The sequence below is a fragment of the Choloepus didactylus genome, chromosome 3 (assembly GCF_015220235.1).
Source record: "Choloepus didactylus isolate mChoDid1 chromosome 3, mChoDid1.pri, whole genome shotgun sequence".
NCBI lineage: Eukaryota > Metazoa > Chordata > Mammalia > Pilosa > Megalonychidae > Choloepus > Choloepus didactylus.
This window is the reverse complement of record NC_051309.1, coordinates 198,665,100-198,689,087: the sequence shown is the minus strand read 5'-3', so window position 1 is coordinate 198,689,087 and position 23,988 is coordinate 198,665,100. Positions and strand designations below refer to the sequence as shown.

At 36.5% G+C, this 23,988-nt stretch overlaps 1 protein-coding gene across 4 annotated transcripts in view; it reads right to left on the bottom strand.

Annotated features, from left to right (window-relative positions):
• The window catches only part of WWC2 (WW and C2 domain containing 2), a 255,600-nt gene that overhangs the window by 130,824 nt on the left and 100,788 nt on the right, over nt 1-23,988 (bottom strand). For 2 of the 4 annotated variants that reach the window (XM_037831062.1, XM_037831063.1), the window contains exon 2: nt 9,540-9,649. In XM_037831062.1, the coding sequence (XP_037686990.1) occupies nt 9,540-9,649 (110 nt within the window). Of the gene's footprint in view, nt 1-9,539; nt 9,650-23,133; nt 23,201-23,988 lie in introns of those variants that run through there. The other 2 variants (XM_037831064.1, XM_037831066.1) reach the window with 2 other exon arrangements.

Here is a 23,988-nt window from a genome sequence, read left to right as displayed (position 1 = left end):
CTTGATGTACAAAGAACCAAGAAAATCTACACAATTCTCAAAGGAAAAGGCAATCAACATAAGCCAAGCCCAACACGATGCAGATAGCAGAATGATCAGTCAGACTTCAAGGCAGCTATTATAACCATGCTTTATGAAGTAAGGGCAAACACTCTTAAATGAATGGAAAAAAAGACATTCTCAGCCAAAAAATAAAAGTTATTGAAATAACTGAGAAGTACAATCAAAATTAAAAATTTCCAGTAGGTTTTCAATAACAGAATTAAAATGACAGAGGAAATACTTAACAGAACAAAATCCAATACCATTCAGATGAAGATAACAGAATCCAGAGTTTCTACAATGTATAATCCACAATGTCTTGTATATCATGAAAATTTATTAGGCATACAAAGAAACAAGAAAATGTGACAAGAAAAAAATATATTAGAAACATACCTTCAAATAACCCAAAGGCAGGAATTACAAAGCAAAGAATTTAAAATAATAATGACAAATATGTGAAAGTGGTTACAAAAAAGCAAGATGAAATAGGTGAAGAGATGGGGAATTTCAGGAAATATTTGGAAAATGCAAAATAAGAAAACAAATTGAAAGCACATTATTTTAAAGTGTACAAGGAACATTCACCAAGACAGATCATATTCTGCAGCCAGGCAAAAAAAAACTGACAATATTAGAGAAGACAATAACACACCACTATCCCTCATGAACAAAGACACAATAATTTCAACTAAATACTAGCAAATTAAGGCTAGGAGTATATAAAGAGGATAATATACCAGAACCAGGGTTTATCTGAAGATGCAAGGTTGGTTCAATAATCAAAAATGAATAACTCACCCCAGTAACAAAATAAAGGAGAAAAATCATATGGTCATCTCAAAAAAAAAAATGCTGAAAAATAATTTCCGAAAATTCCACACACATTTGTAAGAAAAACAAAATAAAACAAAACTTTTAGGAACCTAGAAATGGCAAGATCTAATAAACAGCACTTATTTATAAAAAATACTATAGCTAACATCATACTTAACAGTGAAAAATTGAATGTGTTCCCTAAAAGATCAAGAAAAAGGTAAGAATGTCAACTCTCACCACTTCTATTCAATATCATATTAAGACCCTAAAAAATGCAAAAACAAATTTTTTTAGTGAAGGAAAAAAAAAAAAGAAAAAGGTATAGATTGGAAAGGAAAGTGAAACTTTCCCTATTTGCAGCAGACAGAAACTTCCACATAGAAAGTACAAAAGAATCTACAAAAACAATTTAAAAAAATGAATTTAGCAAGGATGTAAGATATAAGACTAACATATAAAAACCAACTGCAATTCTATATTTGAAAAAATAACTGGAAATGCAAATTTTTAAAAATACTATTTTACAATAGCATTCAAAAAATAAAATACTTATGAATAAATGTATCAAAAGGTATATGAGACCTCTACACTGAAAACTGCACGATAATGCTGCAAGAAATTTAGGAAAACCTTTTATAAACAGAGAGGCAAACCCATGTTCATACCTTGAAAGACTCAATACTATAACCAATTCTTCCCAAAGTTATCTACAGACTCAACATAAACCTAGTTATAATCTCATTATGCAATTTTGTTAGAAACTGATACGCTGATTCTACAATGTATATGGAAATGCAAATGCAAAGGACCTATAGCTGATTTTTAAGAAAAAAAAATTTTGACAAAGAAGAACAAAGTTGAAAGACTTAAACTTCCTGATTTCAAGGCCCAATATAAGGCCCTGATAATCAAGACAGTGTGGTATTAGCATAAAGACAGATACATAGATCAACTGGACAGAACAGAAAATGCAGAAATAGACCCATATATAGTAAACAATCAACTCATTGTCAATAAAAGCATCAACCTAATTCAGTGGGGAAAATATAGTCCTTACAAAAAATAGTGCTAGAATGACTAGATATCTGTTTAGAAGAAAATGAATATTAAATATAATATTAATAAATATTAAATATAAATACTACCTCACACCATACTAAAAAAAAAAAAATTTTTACATGTATTATAGACCTAAATCATAAAAGTTAAATCTATAAAAGTTCTAAAAAAAGAAAAAACAAAAAACAAAAAACTCGAGAATTTTAAGCAGGCAAAGATTTCTTAGAGCACAAAAGACAAGAACCAATTAGAAATTAATTGGACTTCAAATTAAAATTTTCAGCTCTTCAAATCTCCATTAAGAATATGAAAATACAAATCACATACTGGTAGAAAATATTCACCATTAAAAAGGCTTATATCTAGAAAATATAAAGAATTCTTACAACTCAATAAAAAGAAAACAAAAAACCAAACAAATATATGGACAAGAGATTTAAACAGACACTTCACAAAAGATACATGCAAATGGCCAATAAACACATTAAAAGAAGCTCAGCATCATTAGTCATCAAGGACATACAAATTAAAACCATAATGAGATACTATTTCACACACACTAAAATGGATAAAATTTAGAATAACACCACCAAATGTTGTCAAGAATGTGGAGCAACCGGAATGCTCAAATGTTGATGGTTTAAATATTAAATAGTACAGCCACTTTGTAGAACTGTTTGACAATTTCTTACAAAGTTAAACCTTCACTTACAATATGGCCCAGCAATTCTACTCTTGGATCTTTACCCTACAAATAAAGACATATTTTCACAAAAAGATGTTCACAATAGCCAAACTGGAAACAACCCAAATATTTATCACTTGGTGAGTGAATAAAGAAATTCAGGGATATCCATACAATCAAATACTTCTCAGGAATCAAAAGGGTCAAACTACTGATAAATGCTACAACATGAATAAATCTAAAGCACTAATCCATAAATGAGTTCATAATTCATTATTCCATTCATATTCATTTATAAAAAAGACAAACTAGTCTATAGTGCTAAAAATCAGTTTGCCTGGGGTTGAGGAAGGAATGACTGAAAAGGCAAAAGGGAATTTCTGCAGTAATGGAAAGATTCTTTATATTGACTGGAGTGGTAGCATACCTTAAATGTGTACATTTTGATGAATTTAAATTATGTGTCAATAAAGTTGATTTTAAAGTTGCATCCAAAAAAACAGTCTCCCATTTGGAAAAATGTTTATATGTTGCCCAGAAGATAAACCATTCACTAATTATAGCAGTGTAAGGAAGATTTCTGTATACATACTCAAAGGATAGGACAGTGAATTAGCAGGCTATAAAAGGGTTGTGGTGAAAAGTTATAAACCCTAAGTTGAGAGTCCAAGCCTGAAAGCCATACTGATCTGTTAGCTGTGCATGGGGTGGGGGATGGGGAGTGTCTTGACACCCCAATGCTCTTTAAGGCTACAATAAAAACTTCATCAGCCACAAAGGGTTCACTGCTAATCAGAGGTGGTTCACCACTAACCCACTGCCTTCACAGAAAGGAAGTGAGCAAGAACAAGTCTAACTTCCGATGGGGCACCACCTTTCTTTTCTTTCCTCCCTCCACCACTTCATACTTTTCTTTCAGATTTTGATGAGCAAATCTTCTCAACTTAGAACACTTTCCATTTATACTTGAAAACCTTCCACTTTCTGCATAGCAGCCAGTGATTCCTTTAAAATGAATGCTCGATCTCTGTTCCTTCCCTGTTTGTATCCCTCTCCATTGTTTCTTCTCAATGGACACAAAGAAAATTCAGCCTCACCATCACCACCTACAATGCCCCAAAAGATCAGACCCTGACCCTATGAGTCCTTCAAACCTTGTCTATCACCTTCCCCCAACAACCATTCAGGTTTTATGTTAAAGTCATTTCCTCAAAGAGAATGTTGGACCATGACATCCATTGCTTTCCCGTGCAACAACCCAATTTAAAATATGGGCAAAAGACTTGAGCAGACGTTTCACAGACCAAAATACACTAACAGCCAATAAAAAAATGAAACTGTGATCAACATCTTCAGTTTTCAGAGATATGCAAATTAAAACCACAGTGCGATACCATTTCACATCCACTCCAATGGATAAAATATAAAACACTGACACCACCAAATTTAACTATCGAACATTGATGGTGGGAATATAAAATAACACCACTTTGGAAAGCTGTTTGGCAGTTTCTTACAAAAGTCAAATATACGCCTACCCTATGACCTAGCAATCGTACTCCTAGGTAGAAATGAAAATAAATGTCCACAAAAATACTTACAGAAGAATGTTTATAACAGTCTTATTCATAATAGCCAAAAAGAAGAAACAACCAAAATTAGAGAATGGATTTTTGAAACTGATTTGTTCATACAGTGGAATACCACTTAGCAATGAAAGGAAGAGTCTACTGATAAATACAATAGCAAGGATGAATATAAATGGGCTCTCAGTGTATCTTCAACTTGTGAAGTATCTGTTTGGGTTGTTCGTTGTTTCAATGCTAATTTTCAGAAGTTCTTTATATGTTCTGGATAAGAGACATTTGTTAGATATATGTACTATAAATAGTTATCCACACTGTTGTATCAGTAGTAAATTCCATAAAAACATGTTAAATGAAAGAATCTATGAAGAAAACAGAACACATTCCATTTATATGCAGTTCTAGAATAGGCAAAATAAGCTATAGTGATAGAAATCAGAATAGGTTTTCCTATCGGGGGGAGGGGGAAGTACAAAGTGGTAGGAGAGAATTTACTGGGGTGATGGAAATATTCTACATCTTGAGTGGGGTAGCAATTATAAAGGACTACTACACATTTGTCAAAATTCACCAAAATATACACTTACATTTTCTTGTATGTAAACAAAACCTCAATTACTAAAAGAAAAAAAATTAAGGTACAGCCTTACCAAAACATGATTTACTTCCAGTTGTGGCAACAGCAGTGCCTCATAATTACCTTCTAATTTGTTACAAACATCCTCTACCAATTTCTATGCCCCAACTCTGCATACCCATTAAAAGGTGAATTCTACCATAAAACTCTTAAGGCCTAAAATAACTACCATATTCAAGGTCAAGTCTTCTACTCCTCCATATTTAATAATAATAGATAGAAACAGTATTCAACAACCATTCTTTATTTCATTTTTTATTAAATTAAAGAGAAAATAATGCTGAAACTATACAATGTCAAAACACAACATATGCATGGACCAGCTGTTATGAGAAGATAATAACATTTGTTCCCTAAACTACTTCACAGTTATGTCTTGAAGATTAATGAGATAATGGACCAGGTCCTTTTAAAGTGGGTAAACTACTTGCTGTGGGTTATTTGGCACTTCATGGCACATTAAATCCTCTAGGATACCATTACTGCACTAAAGCAAAATGGTAGATTTAAAAATTTATATTCTGACAATCAAGTTTTTAAATATTCAGAATAGTGCTTCCTGAAGCACAATTTATACTTGAAATGTACTTTAATTCCTTGCAAAAGAAACAGAAAGCTTTTAATCTGTGAGTTAAACAATACAGCTCTTCTTTCCTTCTAACAATTAAGAGTTCATCAAACTAGGTACCATAGAGAAAGAAATAAAAGATGCAGTGAGCCGTCAAGAAGGTCACAAGTTCAAGAAACTATGAAGAAGCTCCTACTTTGGTGAGAAAACTTACAAATAAATAATTAAAATGCAACATGACAAGAGCTTTATAAAAATTCCTAAGTACCTGGTACTATAGAAATACATGGACTGTGCACCTAATCCAGAATTGGACAGAGGGGCAAGGTAGAAAGGGGTATCAGAGAGGACCTTTGGAAAGTAGTGGGGCCTGAGCAGAGAGACCCCAGAAGGATGAGAAGTTGACCCATTGGGAAGGTCTAAGGAGCTGGGAGGAGAGTGCTCTGGGCTAGAATACACAAAGGCAAAGCAAGGCAGAGCCAAGGGAGCACAGCGCATGGCTGGAGTGACCTCCAATAGTGGAGGCAAGACAACAGATGAAGATAGAGAGGCTAATTTGGGCAGACCAGGAAGAGTTTTATAATAAGGAAGCAAACACATGCATATGGCACAGTGGAAAAGACTTAAGAGATGAATTTGGCAGCCACCAATCTGAAGGAAATAACTGAAGCTATCACCCAAGGAGATCGAGAAAATGCCGAAAGCAGCAAGGGAAAAGCGATCCACCACAAAGAAGGGAAATCAAATACGGCTAAGTGCAGATTTCTTGTAAGACACCATAGAGGTGAGAAGGCAAAATGTGGTATATACATACAATGGAATATTACTCAGCAGTAAGAAGGAATGAAGTCCTGAAGCACATGACAACATGGATGAACTCTGAGGACACTATGTTAAGTGAAATAAGTCAGACACAAAAGATCAAATTTGTATGATCTCACTAATATGAACTAATTATATTTGTAAACTCATAGACATAAAATCTAGAATATAAGTTACCAGGATACAGAATGATGCTAGAGAATGGGGAGCAGTTGCTTAATAAGTGCAAAATATTTAACTAGGGTGAACTTAAACGTTTGGAAATGGACAGAGATGATAGTAGCACATTATTGTGAGAATAATTAACAGTGATGAACGGTGTGTGAATGTACTGGAAAGGGGAAATTTAGAGTCATGTATGTCACCAGAAGGAAAGTTGGAGGTTAAAACATGGGAATGTATAACAGAGTGAATCTTGTGGTGGAAAATGTCTGTGATTAACTGTACAAATATAAAAAAGTTCTTCCATGAACTAGAGCAGAGATATGACACTAATGACACTACTATAAGGAGTTAATAATAGAGGGATATTTGGGGGAAAATGTCCATTGCAAACTATGGACTATAGTTAACAGAAATATTTTAATATTCTTTCATCAACACTAACAAATATAACATACCAATACTATGGGTCAATAACATGGGGGGATAAGGAGTATGGGAGTATTAGGGGGTTTTCTTTTTTATTTTTATTTCTTTTCTGGAGTAATGAAAATGTTCTAAATTTGATCATGGGGCTCTATGCACAACTATGTGATGATACTGTGAACGAATGATTGTGTACTTCAGATGGTTTCTAACCTGTATGATACATCTCAATAAAATTGCATTAAAAAAAGTTCAATGGTTATACATTTGAGATATTCAACTGAATTGTTTATTTGCAATAACATAAGGATGAATCACAATTGTTGAAAATGAATTTACCAAAATTAGTCCCTTCCACCATAACAAATTAAAACATTTGGTGACCAATCATTGATAAGCAATAAAGCCTAGTATATAACAAAACAATAACAGGAAATGTTCATTAGAAAACAAATTTAAAAGCCAATTTTCAAAACCACACAATTCCAAATTTTTCATTGGATTTGTAGAAACTTTCAGGGAGAGATAATGAAAAGTCACATTTCATCTAATCAGATGAAAAAGAGGAAGAAACAGCATTTTATAGAAATTGTTATTTATTTATATTTATGTTGAACTAATGTATGCATAAAGCTGCATTCCCAAACTGTATACACCAGATGTTCTACTATAGCAGATGTGTGTGCTTACTGAAAATATGACTTAAGACTACAAAGTGCCTGCTCCTTTCAACACCCCAATTTATAGCCCTGACGTCTATTTCCCCATAATTCTTGTGATTCACAATGCTGCTTGCATGCCTACAGATTTATAAGAAACATTCATCATGTCATGCTCCTTACTAGTCATCTTCTCTGGCTCCTTGTCTGCCATTGGGTTGGAGGTGAACATTTTATTAACTATTCTTAGTCTCCTAAGCAGAGTATTTCCTTTCTGTGTAAATTACTAGAAGTGAGCCTGAGCCACTGTCCTGACATCACTTTTGTTGGCGCCTCACACCAAATCACTTGGAGGCAGAAAGCCATCTCACCCAGCCTGGCCATCACAAGGCTTTTGGCCTCTGAAGATTTCAGGCATGGGAGAAGCAGTTCAATCAGTTCCAGACCCTTTCTCAATCATCCAGGGAAATGAATATTTACACAGGTGAAAAATTTGCACTGACAGAGAATCAGTGCAAGGGTATTTTCACAAACTAGATACAAGTAATGTGAATGTATTTTACATATTCAACAATCTAGGCTTTTTTGGCCTCTCAAAAATATCTAACATATAACTACACAAGGGCAGTTATAAGCTATAACTAATAAATGAGTATAAAAGAAAATGTTTTTCTATAATATTATTCCTAAAGATATTGAAGAGTACTGTATTATATAACAATTTTTAATATATAGACCTTAGAGAAATAAGACAACAGGGAAAAAACTGATTTTGTATTCCCCCAAATCTACAAAACCAAATTCATTATTTTTTTTTAATCATCATTTTATTGAGATATATTCACATACCACGCAGTCATACAAAACAAATTGTACTTTCGATTGTTTACAGTACCATTACATAGTTGTACATTCATCACCTAAATCAATCCCTGACACCTTCATTAGCACACACACAAAAATAACAAGAATAATAATTAGAGTGAAAAAGAGCAATTGAAGTAAAAAAGAACACTAGGTACCTTTGTCTGTTTGTTTGCTTCCCCTACTTTTCTACACATCCATCCATAAACTAGACAAAGTGGAGTTTGGTCCTTATGGCATTCCCAATCCCACTGTCACCCCTCATAAGCTACATTTTTATACAACTGTCTTCGAGATTCATGGGTTCTGGGTTGTAGTTTAATAGTTTCAGGTATCCACCACCAGCTACCCCAATTCTTTAGAACCTAAAAAAAGGTTGTCTAAAGTGTGCGTAAGAGTGCCCACCAGAGTGATCTCTCGGCAAATTCATTATTTTTAAGTGAAATAAGCAAAATGAAAAATTGTATGCTACCATTTGAATAAATTTTTTTAATTTTTTCAAATGGTAGCATACATATACATAAAACACTTCAAGTACATGTCTTTAAAAATTCTTCCTGGCCATGGTAATCTTCTGATGTAGCCTGATCATGTCAGTGATTTGATAGATTTTTAAACCTATTGTGAGGTTTTGCCCTTCCAACCATGAGGAACTCAAGAAACAGAAATAAGAAAAAGGTTAACGTCTCTTCTACAGCTACAGCTATGTCTTTCAGAGTTGCTGCTGTGTGCCAATCCCTCAATCCCTCTCCGCCTCACCACCCGAAACACACAGAGCTGTGCCTTTAGGTCATGCTGAACCAATGACCAACGCTTTCTGTCCAAAGAAGGAAGGAATCCCAATCTGAAGGTACAATAGTTGTGGAAAAGAGGAGCCAAATGACTCATGGTCTCCACCAATAAGTGGCTCCATGAGGCCTCAACATGCACATGGAGGAAGAAAATTTACTCACTGCCAGGAAGACAGGCAGACAGACAAACCAGGTGCCCTTTCTCCCTTTCTCCATTTTTGCCCACCTGTAAGCCCAACTCTACACACATGCTCCAAGTTCCAAAATGTCCATTTCAGTTAAATATTAGTCAATGAGAAAGTGTGGTTTAAAATAAGGAAATTCACTTTGTATAATGTTTACCCTTTTCTATGATACCATAGATTGTTTGGAATTACTTTTTTTTTAATGTGTTTGCTCTCATCAAAAGAAAAACTTACTGTTGATGTGATCGATATAGTAGACACCAATCTGAGGGTCAAACCCTGCTTCCCATCCCCATGGCAGCTCATCCCCAACACAATCAGCAAACGACAAGGGCTTCGTTAACCTACAACAAATCAGAATAAATACACCGGTGATTCTTTCTACCAAACCACATGTCAAAATTCAACATCCTAACAACAAGTTAAGTGTCTAGGTTGCTTTACTTTTTTGTTCTTGATTGTTTCTAGGATTTTGCACAACTGCGTTTGAAATCTTTAATAAAAGGGGGGGGTGGGTAGGTGTGGAGAGATAAAATACAGAAAAGAATAATCAAAAAAATAGTTAACAGTCATAATACCCTCTTAAAAGTTCATAGTTTAAGGTGGGGGGGAGTAGATCTATACAATTAGTAAATACAGCCATTTAAATCAAGGACAATGCCAAGTTAAGAGTTAGAAGACGTGGGACCTAGCTTCAGCTCTGCTGCTAAATAGACATACCATTAAAAACAAAACAAAACAACAAAAAAAAAAACAAAAAAAAAAACTTTGTCAGAGAATTTAAATATTAGTATCATGAAAATCATCATATCAGGAGCTCTAAAACAAGATATACGCCAGACTACACTAAATTTCAGATTCGGATGCTCTCATATAAATCAACTAAACAATTGTCAGGTCCACGGTGAGCTCTCCTTCAGCAGAGGATCAAATATATCTTGTTTTCATAAGTATCTTACACATAACAAGCATGCAACAAAAATTTAAATGGAACCAAACACAGAAAGTACTCATATGCCAATGTGATCTTACGTTTTGAAATTGCCTTCCCTTTCTCTTAAAGCTTTAAAATTGATGGAGAAACTACCGTTTCCTAAGCAGAGTACAGCTTTCAGACTTAATGAAGGGTTGATCTTCTCCCATATTCTCTTAATTTTTGCTATTGAGATTTTCCTCGGGTGTTAGAGCAGCCACAGCCAGGCTCACATTGCAGACTAGTGAAGGCTTTGCTGTAGGGTGGCCACCATCAGTCAACATACCTTCTAATCTAATGCACTGGCATAACAGCACAGCTCTTATGCACAAAATCTCTGGAAACCCCTTTTATCCATGATAATAACAATCAAAGATCTCATAGCTCAAGTGAAACACAAGTTATTTCCAAAATCACACCATTCATTAGAATAACAAACTGCATCACCTATACTTTGGAATCCTGAGAGAAAGATATGAAAAGAAAGGGGGGGGGCTTTCTTCCCAGTCTAGCTATGCTAGCCCTCCAAGGTTGAAAGACACCAACAGATGAAAGCAAAGCAATCTCTCCCTTTCCTCTCAATCTTCCCATTAGCAAGAAATATGCTGCTGGAGTTGGCACCAGAAATACTGGCCTAGGAAACCAGCTCAGCTGACAGAAATAATAATGAGGACAACAATGAGCTCCACCTCTGACTCACTATAATACTACCTTACTGGGCCTCACTCTACCTCAGTTTCCTTCTTTAATAAGTAGTGATCATGCCACCCAGCCCCCATTCTCTCCTTCCATTCTAACTATCTCCTAAGATTAATCTGAGGCTAAAAAGGAATTAACCAGCAAATGTCACTTGCTTAGAAATCTGGAGGAAAGTAAAACTGGAGAAGGTTCCTACAAATGCTGAATCAAAGAAAGAAAACTATCAGGTAGGAAACTTTTGTCCTGGATGGACCAGTCCTCTTCCCTCCTCCTCACTTGGTTGCATGAAGCTTGGAAAAGTGCCCAGAGGCAGCAGCTAGAATCCCTCCCACCTCCCACCCGGGAAACAGACTATAAAATCTCTCACAGCAGTAAGACAGATCCCCACCTATATATCCAGAGAGAGACCCGAGTCCACAGAGACTCAGGGTAGGACACAAGCCACAGAGTGCTGAATACAAAAGGGCCCCAAGGAGGAGTTTCCAAAATGAAGAATTAGGAGGGAATGGCAGAATCTACTACTTTCCCAAAGACAGCAAGTAGCCAGGCAGAAGCTGTCTGAATCAACTGCTTAGGGACCTGGGGGACAGGGGGAGACATTTCAATGCCCAGGAAAGTGCAGGATTAAGAGACTGGGAAAGCGTGGGCAAAGACTGTAATTCCAGTCATGGCTCCTGGTGCTGATCACCCATGCTTATGAGAAGCAGTAGCAGGTAACTTGATTCTTACCCGGGGGACAGTTGTGGGAGTCCTCCACCCCACGTAAAGAGAGGAACACAGCCCAAAATTGAGCCAGATATTGGCCAGAGGAGCGAGAAAATGAGATACCCACAGATTCATGCCCACCCATTCAAATGCTGCTGGACTCCACAATTTGAACTGCTTTAAAGGAAGTTTAAGTAACTGAAGAGTGCTATCTGCAAGCAGGCCGGGAAGTGCAGAGGAAAAAAAAAAGTAGGGCATTTTAGAGTCTTTCCAGAACCTAACCCAAGAATTCTGGAGATGGTCCACGCCCCCTGCACAGATACCCAGCCCTGTTTGGTCTCGGAAATACTAACTCTCCAAATGTCAAAGCAGTGCGCTAATACAAACCCAAGCCACAAATAAGTCCTAGATAAAAGAGAGAAACCAACCTTTTGAATATACCCAACAAGATAACCAAATGACCAGATACCAGCAAAAAATCAAAAGGTATACTAAAACACAGAAAGACAGATATTGCCCAGTCAAAAGAACAAATTATAAAGTCGGAGAAGACAGAATTTGGAATAAATAATCAAAGATGTTCAAACAAATCTCCTAAACAAATTCAATGAGATGGATAAAGAGATAAAGGATCTTAAGAAGACAGTGGGTGAGTGTGGAAAATTTGAAAGAATACATAGAAAAATAACATATTATGGAAATGAAAGATGTGGTAAAAGAACTTAAAAATATACTAGAGGAGAGAACTAAGATGGCGGCTAGCTGACACAGGGCAAAAAAAACACCTCTGTGAAAAATACTAGATAAAAGCCAGAAACTGACCCAGAACACCAGTTCCAGCAATGCACCAGCCGGACAAGGTCTGCTAAATCCACAGGGACCATGCATTTGGTGAAACCGGGAGTCTGCATTCTGAAACGAGTGAGTAAGCCAGCTGAAAGTCCGGTGGCCACGCTGCGGTGTGGGTAAACCATGGGTTGGCGTTTGAAGACGGACTAGTTCTTTAAAAAAAAAAAAAAAAACCAGAGCGGCTGCAGATACAGCAGTGAGAATCGTGCAGTGAAGCACGGCAGGAACAGGCTGTAGCCAATGCCTCGGTGTCTGGCATGGAGGATAGCCGTCCCCACACCTGCTGCTGATTGTCTCAGGGCCAGGGGGGCCAGGGGGCCAGAGGGGAGCCAAAAGGAGAAAGGTGGCCATCTCCCCAGCAGGCTGGAGACACTCCTGCCTAGGGACGGAGCCATAGCCATAGCCGCACCAAGAGTGTTTCCCACAGCATCGTGCACACGCCATAATACTGGCCGTGGACAATGGCCTTTAGTGCACCCACAGCTAATTGTCCCGGAGCTGGGAAGGCGGAGCTGTGCGAAAAGAGGGAAATTAACACGTCCCATTCAGCCATCTTTAAAGAAGGCTGGGAATGCCCCTGCATGGCCCAGCGACCCAGGGCTTCCCTGGAGGCCGGCATGCACCTGTGACGTGGCACAGCCTTCCCTCAGCAGAGGTCCTGGAAGAGCACGGCTGGGAAGGGGGACCCACTCGGAAATCCCAGGGACCCTATGCCAATACTAAGGACTTGTGGGTCAGCGATAGGGACAATCTGTGGCAAGACCGAAATGAAGGCTTAGACTCTTGGAACAGCCTTAAATCTCCAGGAACACCTGGGAGGTTTGATTATTAAAGCTGCCCAGCCTCCTAACCACCCAGACACACGCCCCACATTCAGGGCGGACAACACCAACAACACACCCAAACTTAGTGCACCAATTGAACCCCACAAGAATCAGATCCCCACACACCACAAAGACAAAGTTGGGGAGAACTGACTTGAGGGGAATAGGTGACTTGTAGACACCAACTGGTGGCTAGTTAGAGAAAGTATACACCACCAAGCTGTAGATCTGACAGATTAGAGACCAGTATTTTTTATATCCAGAAAGAACCCTATCAAGTAAAGCAAATGCCAAGAGGCCAAAAACAACAGAAAATCTTAAAGCACATGATAAAACCAGACGATATGGAGAACCCAAACCGAAACACTCAAATCAGAAGATCAGAAGAAACACAGTACTTGGCACAATTAATCAAAGACCTAAAATCAAACAATAAGAGCATGGCACAGGACATAAAGGACATGAAGAAGAGCATGGTACTGGATATAAAGGACATAAAGAAGACCCTAGAAGAGCATAAAGAAGACATTACAAGAGTAAATAAAAAAATAGATCTTATGGAAATAAAAGAAATTGTTGGCCAAATTAAAAAGACTCTGGATACTCATAATACAAGATTAGAGGAAGCTGAACAACAACTCAGCATCCTCAATGAACACAGAACGGAAAATGAAAGAACAAAAGAACAGGGGAAAAAATCGAAATGGATCTCAGGGATATGAGAGATAAAATAAAACATCCAAATTTAAGACTCATTGGTGTCCCAGAAAGGGAAGAGAAGGGTAAAGGTCTAGAAGGTGTATTCAAAGAAATTGTTGGGGAAAACTTCCCAAACCTTCTGCACAAATACAAATACACAAAGTATAAATGCCCAGTGAACTACAAATAGAATAAATCCAAATAAACCCACTCCAAGACATATTCTGATCAGACTGACAAATACTGAAGAGAAGGAGCAAGTTCTGAAAGCAGCAAGAGAAAAGCAATTCACCACATACAAAGGAAACAACATAAGACTAAGTAGTGTCTACTCAGTGGCCACCATGGAGGCGAGAAGGCAGTGGCCTGACATATTTAAAATTCTGAGAGAAAAAAATCTTCAACCAAGAATACTTTATCCAGCAAAACTCTCCTTCAAATTTGAGGGAGAGCTTAAATTTTTCACAGACAAACAAATGCTGAGAGAATTTGCTAGTAAAAGACCCACCCTACTTCAGATACTAAAGGGAGCCCTACTGACAGAGAAACAAAGAAAGAAGAGAGACATATAGACAAATTTAAGACATATATAGAACATTACATCCCAAATCACCAGGACACACATTCTCCTCTAGTGATCACAGATCTTTCTCCAGAATACACCATATACTGGGACATAAAAGAAGCCTCAATAAATTAAAAAAAAAAAATTAAAATATATTCAAAGCACATTCTCTGACCACAATGTAATACAAATAGAAGTCAATAATTTTTTATTTGTAACTCCACTATTTACTTCCTACAGGATATAAAATACACAAACTCTAATGACAAATCAGTGGTTTTGAACTCAATGTAAAATATGTAATTTTTGACAAGAACTACATAAAGGTAGGAGAATGGAGAAGTATAGGAACATAGTTTACATGTCCTATTGAAGTTAAGTTGGTATCAAAGAAAAACAAGATTTTACATATTTAAGAGGTTAAATTTAAGCCCCACGGTAAACACAAAAAGTATCAGAGAATATGACCATAGAGATGAAAAGTAGAGTATGGGTTACAAGAAGTGGGGAAAGGGGCAATGGGGAGTTAAGAAATGAGTGTAGGGTTGCTGTTTGGGGTGAAGGGAAATTTCCAGTAATGGATGGTGGGAAGGTTAATTAATCCCACTAATGGAACGCTAGGGAGTGGTTGGAATGGGAAGATTTAGGCTGTATATATGTTTCCACAATTGGGGGGAAAAAAATAAAAAAGACAGTCTAAAAGGCAATGACAATTAAATGTCAAGGATGATCCTGGATGGGATCTGAGGATGGAGAACAGGAGGCTCAAAGAGACACAGTTGGGACATAAGGAAAAAAAAAGGAAATATAGAATGTAAGTTTTGTATCAATGTTGAATTTCTTGAACTTCTTAGCTGCGCTTAATGGGATTGCATAAAAGAATGTTCTTGTTCATGGGAAATGTATATGTGAATTATATTGTTTGTTCAAGGATGTGTGCAGCTTGCTCTCATATGTTCAGAAGACAGAGCAATAAATGATGGATGATAGATAAGGAGGGAGGGAGGGAAGGAAAGAAATGGTGGTGTGACAGGATGTTGAAGTTGGTGGATCTGGGTATTGGGGGAGGGGGTCATGGTATGCTGGAATTCTGTGTATGGGTTTTGTATTGTTTTTGCAACTATTCCTGTAAGTCTGAATTTATTTCAAAATAAAATTTATATTTATATATACTAGAGACGCAACAGATTTGAAGGGACAGAAGAAAGGATCATCAAGATAGAAGACAAAGCAACCAAATTTGAAAAGAAGAAAGAACAAATGGAGAAAAAATTGGAAAAATTTTAACAGGATCTCAGGGAAATGCATGACAACACGAAACACACAAACATTCACAACATAAGTATCCCAGCAGGAGATGAGAAGGGAAAGGAGGAAGAACGAGTATTTGAGGAAATAATGGCTGAAAAATTTCCAACCCTTATGAAAGACATGAATATGCAAATCCAAGAAGCCCAACATATTCCAAACAGAATAAATCCAAATAGTCCCACTCCAAGACACATAGAATCAGGCAGTCAAATACCAAAGAGGTGAAAATTTTGAAAGCAGCAAGAGAAATACAATTCACCATTTACAAGGGAAGCCAAGTAAGATTAAGTGCTGATTTCTCATAAGACACCAAAGAGGTGAGAAGGCAGTGGTATGATATTATATTTAAGATACTGAAAGAGAAAAATTGCTAGGCAAGAATTCTCTATCCAGCAAAGCTATCCTTCAAAAATGATGGAGAGTTTAAAATTCACAGATAAATAGAAGATGAGAGATTCTGTTAACAAGAGACCTGCCCTATTAAGAAATACTAAAGGGTATTCTGCAGGCTGAAAGGAAAAAGACAGGAGAGAGAGGCTTGGAGTAGATTGAAGAAATGAAGATTATCAGTAAGTGTAACTAAAAAGGTAAAAAAGAGAGACTAAAAAAAATATATGACACAGAAAAACAAAAGGATAAAATGGCTGAAGTAACGCCTTTATACTAATAACACTGAAAGTTAAATGTATTAAACTTCCCAATCGAAAGACACATAATGGCAGAATGGATTAAAAAATATGATCTATCTAGACGCTGTTTACAAGAGATGCATTTTAGACCCAAAGATGATACAAATAGGTTGAAAGTGAAAGGATGCAAAAAGATATCCATGCACGCAGTAACCTAAAAAACTGCAGTAGTTATACTAATATCAGAGAAAATAAACATTAAATGGAAAAATGTTATAAAAGAAAAAGGACACTCTATACTAATAAAAGAGGCAATTCACCAAGAAGAAATAAAAATCATAAATAATTACGCACCTAATCAAGGTGTCCAAAAGTACACAAGGCAAATACTGAGAAAACTGAAGGGAGGAATAGACGTCTCTACAATAATTGTGGAAGATTTTAATACACCACTCTTGTGCTGGTTGGAATCTATTATGTCCCCCACAAAAGCCATGTTCTTTTAATCCAGTCTTGTGAGTGCAAACTTATAATAGGTGAGATCTTTTAAGTAGGTTGTTTCCATGGAGATGTGAATAGACCATTTCCAATTCAAGATGGGTCTTGATTGGTTTACTTGAGTCCTTAAGAGAGCTCAGGGGCTGACACAGAATCAGATGCTTGGAGATGCAGACAGAAAGACATTTGGAGATGCTAAGCTAGGAGATGAAGCCCAGACTTTGCCCCAGAGAAGCTAAGAGAGGATCCCCAGACGCTTAGAGAGAAATGCCCTGGGAGAACAAGAATGCATAGGAGTTGAGAGAGAGAAGCTAAGAAAGACAGAAGCCCAGAGACATTTTGGAGAAAGTGATTTTGAAACCAGAACCCATGTGGAAAAGACTAGCAGACACCAGCGATGTGCCCTCCCAGCTGAACAGAGGTGTTCTGGATGTCATTGGCCTTTCTTTAGTAGAGGTATCCTCTTGCTGATACCTTAGTTTGGACATTTTTATGTCATTGGAACAGTAAATCTGTAGCCTAATAAATACCCTGTACAAAAGCCAATCCATTTCTGGTATTTTGCATAATGGCAGCTTTAGCAAACCAGAATAACTCTCTTCCATAGACAGAACATCTGAACAGAGGATCAATAAAGAAACAGAGAAACTAAATAGAAAGATAAATGAACTAGACCTAACAGTCATATATAGAACATTGTACTCCAAAACAGCAGGATATATATTCTTCTCAAGTGCTATTTGGTCATTCTTCAGGATAGACCACATGCTAGGGCATAAAGCAGGTCTTCATAAATTTTAAAATACTGAAATTATACAAAGCACTTTCTCTGATCATAAAGGAATGAAGTTGGAAATCCATAATAGCCGGAGAACTGGAACTTTCACAAATATATGGAGGTTAAACAACACACTCAAACAATCAGTAGGTCAAAGAAGAAATTGCAAGAGAAATCAGTAAATATCTCAAGACAAATGAAAACAGGAACACAAGTATCAAAACTTAGGGAATGGAGCAAGGGCACTGCTGAGAGGGAAATTTATAGCCCTAAATGCCTAGATTAAAAAGGAAGAAAGAGCTAAAATCAAAGACCTAACTGAACAACCAGAGAAACTGGAGAAAGAACAACAAACTAATCCACAAGCAAGCAAAAGGGAAGAACTAACAAAGATTAGAGCAGAAATTAATGAAATTGAGTCAAGGAAAAAAAAAAAAGAGAGAGAATAAAACTAAAAGCTGGTTCTTTTGAGAAGATCAATAAAATTGACTATCCCTTACTAGACTAAGACAAAAACAGAGAAGATGCAAATAAGGAAAATCAGAAATGAAAGGGAGGTCATTACCATGGAATGCAAAGAAATAAAAAAGATCCTAAGAGGATACTGTGAATGACTGTATGCCAACAAACTAGAAAACTTAGACGAGATGGGCAATTTCCTAGAAACCTATGAACAACCTACACCGACTTGAGAATAAAAGATCTCAACAAACCAATCTCAAGTAAAGAGATTAAATCAGTCATAAAAACCTCCCAACAAAGAAAAGCCCAGGACCAGATGCTTTCCCAGGGAAATCTTACCAAATATTCCAAGAAGAATTAATACCAATCCTGCTCAAATATTCCAAAGAACTGAAGAATAGGGAACACTACTTAAGTCATTCTATAAGACAACTTCATCCTAATACCAAAGCCTGATAAGGATACTGTAAGAAAAGAAAACTACAGACCAATCTTTCTAATGAATATAGATGCAAAAAGCCTCAACAAAATACCTTTAAATAGAATCCAACAGCATAACACAATTATACACCATGACCAAGTGGGTTTTATTCCAAGCACGCAAGAGTGGTTCAACAAAAGAAAATCAATTAATATAATACACCATATTAACAAATAGAAAAGAAAAAACCACATGATCATCTCAATAGACACAGAAATGTCATTTGACAAAATTGAGCATCCTTTCTTGATAAAAATATTTCAAAAGGTAGGAATAGAAGGAAACACCCTCAACATAATAAAGGGCATATATGAAAAACCAACAGGTAACATCATATGCAATGGTGAGAAACTGAAAGCTTTCCCTTTAAGATCAGGAACAAGACAAGGATGCCCATGTCACCACTGTTATTCCATGGTGTGCTAAAAGTTCTAGCTAGATGCCCTCCCCCCTACGTGGGATCAGACACCCAGGGGAGTGAATCTCCCTGGCAACGTGGAATATGACTCCCGAGGAGGAATGTAGACCTGGCATCATGGGACGGAGAACATCTTCTTGACCAAAAGGGGGATGTGAAAGGAAATGAAATAAGCTTCAGTGGCTGAGAGATTCCAAAAGGAGCCGAGAGGTCACTCTGGTGGGCACTCTTACGCCCACTTTAGACAACCCTTTTTAGGTTCTAAAGAATTGGGGTAGCTGGTGGTGGATACCTGAAACTATCAAACTACAACCCAGAACCCAGGAATCTCGAAGACAATTGTATAAAAATGTAGCTTATGAGGGGTGACAATGGGATTGGGAAAGCCATAAGGACCACACTCCACTTTGTCTAGTTTATGGATGGATGAGTAGAAAAATGGGGGAAGGAAACAAACAGACAAAGGTACCCAGTGTTCTTTTTTACTTCAATTGCTCTTTTTCACTTTAATTATTATTCTTGTTATTTTTGTGTGTGTGCTAATGAAGATGTCAGGGATTGATTTAGGTGATGAATGTACAACTATGTAATGGTACTGTGAACAATCGAATGTACGATTTGTTTTGTATGACTGCGTGGTATGTGACTATATCTCAATAAAATGAAGATAAAAAAACACTCAGAGGGTATAAAAATAATATATGTAAAGCATTTGTAAAAAAAAAAAAGTTCTAGCTAGAGCAATCAGGCAAGAAAAAGAAATAAAAGGCATCCAAATTGGAAAGGAAGAAGTAAAACTTTTACTGTTTGCAGACAATATGATCCTATATTTAGAATAGTCCCCAAAAAAAGAATGACAAAGCTATTAGAGCCAATAAATGAGTTCAGCAAAGTGGTGAGATACAAGATCAATAGGCAAAAATTGGTAGTTTCTATACACCAGGAGTGAGCTATCCGAGGAGGCAATCAAGAAAAAAAATTCCATTTACAATAGCAACTAAAAGAATCAAATATCTAGGGAAAAACTTAACTAAGGATGTAAAGGACCTGTACATAGAAAACTACAAAACCTTGCTAAAAGATATCAAAGAAGACCCAAAACTATGAAAGACAGTCCATGTTCATGGATTGGAAGGCTAAATGTCATTAAGAATTCAGTTCTACCCAAAGTAATCTACAGATTCAATGCAATAACAATCAAAATTCCAACAGCCTACTTTGCAGAAATGAAAAAGCTAATTATCAAATTTATTTGGAAGAGCAAGGAGTCAAGAATGACCAAAACATCTTGAAAAAGAAGAATGAATTGGGAGGACTCACACTTTCTGACTTTAAAGCATAGTATAAAGACACAGTAGTCAAAATGGCACAATATTGGCATAAAGATAGACATATTGATCAATGGAATCGAATTGAGAGTTCAGAAACAGACCCTCAGATCTACGAGCAATTGATTTGACAAGGTTCCCAAGTCCACTCAACTGGGACAGAACAATCTCTTCAATAAATGGTGCTGGAAGAACTGGATACCCATATCCAAAAGAAGGAAAAGAGGGCCTGTAACTCACACCTACAAAAATTACCTAAAATAGATCAAAAACCTAAATATAAGAACCCATACCATAAAACTCCTAGAAGAAAATATAGGGGAACATCTTCAAGATCTAGTGATAGGTGGTAGTCTCTTAGACTTTATACCCAAGGACAGGCAATGAAAGAAAAAATTAGATAAATGGGACCTGCTTAACACTGAACACTTCTGTGTTTCAAAGCACTGTGTCAAAAGGGTGAAATGGCAGCTGACTCAATGGGAGACAGTATTTGGAAACCACATATCTAGTACGGTTTGATATCCAGAATATATAAAAAAAATCCTACAACTCAATAAAAAGACAAACAACCCAATTAAAAATGGGCAAAAGACATGAATAGACATTTTTCCAAAAAGGAAATACAAATGAATAAAAAGCACATGAAAAGTTGCTCAGCTTCACTATTATGGAAATGCAAATCAAAACCACAAAGAGGTATCATCTCACACCTACTAGAATGGTCACTACTAAACCAACAAGCAACTACAAGTATTGGAGAGGATATGGAGAAATTGGAACACTTATTCAGTGCTGGTGGGAATATAAAATGTTACAGCTGCTGTGGAAAACATATTGGCGGTTTCACACAAAGCTAATGTGGCAGTTTGTATATTTATGTCCTCCAGAAAAAGCCATATTCTTTAATGCATTCTTGTGGGGGCAGATGTATTAGTGTGGATTGGGTTCCACAGAGATGTGACCCACCCAACTGTAGGTGATAACTCTGATTGGATAATTTCTATGGAGGTGTGGCACCGCCCATTCAACGTGGGCCTTGTTTAGTTTACTAGAGTACTACATAAGCTCAGACAGAAGGAGCTCACAGGTAGCTGGAGTGGAGACAGACATTTTGAAGACGGCATTGGAAGCTGATGCAGACATTTTGGAGAACGCCATTTTGAAACTCAAGCTAGGAGCAAGCAGATGCCAGCCACGTGCTTCCCAGCTAACAGAGGTTTTCCGGATGCCAATGATCTTTCTCCAGTGACGGTACCCTTTGTTAATGGACACTTTTTGCCCTTAAGACTGTAACTGGTAACCAAATAAACTCCCTTTTATAAAAGCCAAGCCACTTCTGGTGTTTTGCATTCTGGCAGCATTAGCAAACTAGAACAGCTAAATATAGAGTTGCCTTACAATCCAGCAATTCCAGGGACGCAAGGAGACACCTGCAAACCGATGTTCACAGTGGGATTATTCCCAATGCCAAAAGATGGAAACAACCCAAGTTCCCATCAACTGATGAATGGAGAAACAAAATGTGGTATACACATTATCATGAAATATTATTTATCAGCAAAAAGGAATGAAGTTCTGAAACATACGACAACATGGATGAACCTTGAGGACATGCTGATAGAAATAAGCCAGAAACAAAAGGATAAATTTGTAGGACCTCACTAATATGAACTAATTAAAATATGTAAATTCATAGACATCAAATCTAGAAGATAGATAACCAGTATATAGAATGAGGCTAGAGAATGCAAAAAGGTTGCTTAAGATGTGCAGAAGCTTTAACAAGGTTAAAATTAAACGTCTGGAAATTGATTGAGGTGATGGCAGCATATTATTGAGTATAATTAACAGTGTTCAATACTGTGAGAAAGGAGAAGCTTAGAGTCATGTATGTCACCAGCAGGAAAGCTAGAGGTTAAAACAGGGAATGTGTAACAAAGTGAATCTTTGGTGGACAAAGACAGTGAATAGCTGAACAAGTATAAAAAAGTTCTTTCATGAATTAGAACAAAGGTATAACACTACTACACGGAGTTATTAATAAAGCGGTATATGGTATAAAATGTACCTACTGCAAACTTTGAACCATAGTTAATAGTAATATCTTAATATTCTTCCATCAATAGTAACAAATGTACCAATACTAGAGGTCAATAATGGAGGGGAAGTGGGGTATGGGGTGTTTTGGGTTTTCTTTTTAATGTTTCCTTTTTTTTCTTTTTGGAGTAATAAAAATGTTCTAAAATTGATTGTGAGGCTGTACACAACTATGCGATGACCATGTGAGCCACTGATTGTATACACTGGACGGATTTTTATGGTGTATGACTATTATCTCAATAAAATTGCATTACAAAAGGAATTAAGAATAGTGTCTAGAACACAAACTCAAAATTCTGTTCTTAGAATTTTGCTCAAAGTCCACCTTATGTCATAAATTGCCCATGAAAACTGATTTTTCTTTTGACAAAGGAATTACTTACCATATCAAAAAAACACAAAACTACGCCATAGGAAGTGGCCTCATCTAAACACACTGTCTGTAACAATGATCTCTTTGACTACCTCAATAAAGCTGACTAGATAAAGGCCCTGTGCCAGTTTACCTGCATGTTATTCTGAGGATCCTCTTTCCCTAACAACTTTATCAGTGTTTTAAAGGGCACATGCATCCTAAAGAAATGAAGAACAAAGAAAACAGAAGAATGTAAGTTTAGGTCACAAGAGAGATACTGGACAAGTATTCACCCTGGCACCAAATCAACATGCTTAAGCATGAGTACCATATGAAATTTATATATATATTACTCTTACAATTAGGAAAAATTATAAAAGCTTCAGAACTTGTGCTATGATTACACATTACGGTAACTTGGTTCCATTTGGAAATAATCTATTTTTCCCATTAATTGTTCAACTAATAATAAACATTTTACTAACAGTCATTGGACTAAGACAAGAATTGCATCTATAAATATAGATGTAATTGTGAACTCAGGTAAAAACACAGAAATTTATTACAAAAATTTATTTGCAGTGTTCCTCATCAATTTAGTACTTTATTTCACATATCTGAATAAACACACATCTTTTCTCTACACTCTTTTAATAAGTAAAACTACAGAAAACATATTTGTAAACTTCAAAATTTTAGGAATTACTCCTTATCCAAATTACAAATATATAAATAGATTAACATACTAAAGTACCACACAAAACTAAGAACCTATTTATTCTGTTATCTTGAGAAAGGGAAAAATACATCTATAATATACTAAATAACACACACAAAAGAAATAATAGAAGTGTTCCAAAATTAGAAACAATTTGAATTAGGACACAGTGAGCAAAAACGTAGATTAACTTCTGAAGTTTTTTACTCTTGTACACAAGCAATCTCTGAAATGCTCAAGGCTTCCTTGGATATTAAGGAGGTAAAAAATAGATGGAGTGTGGTTTTT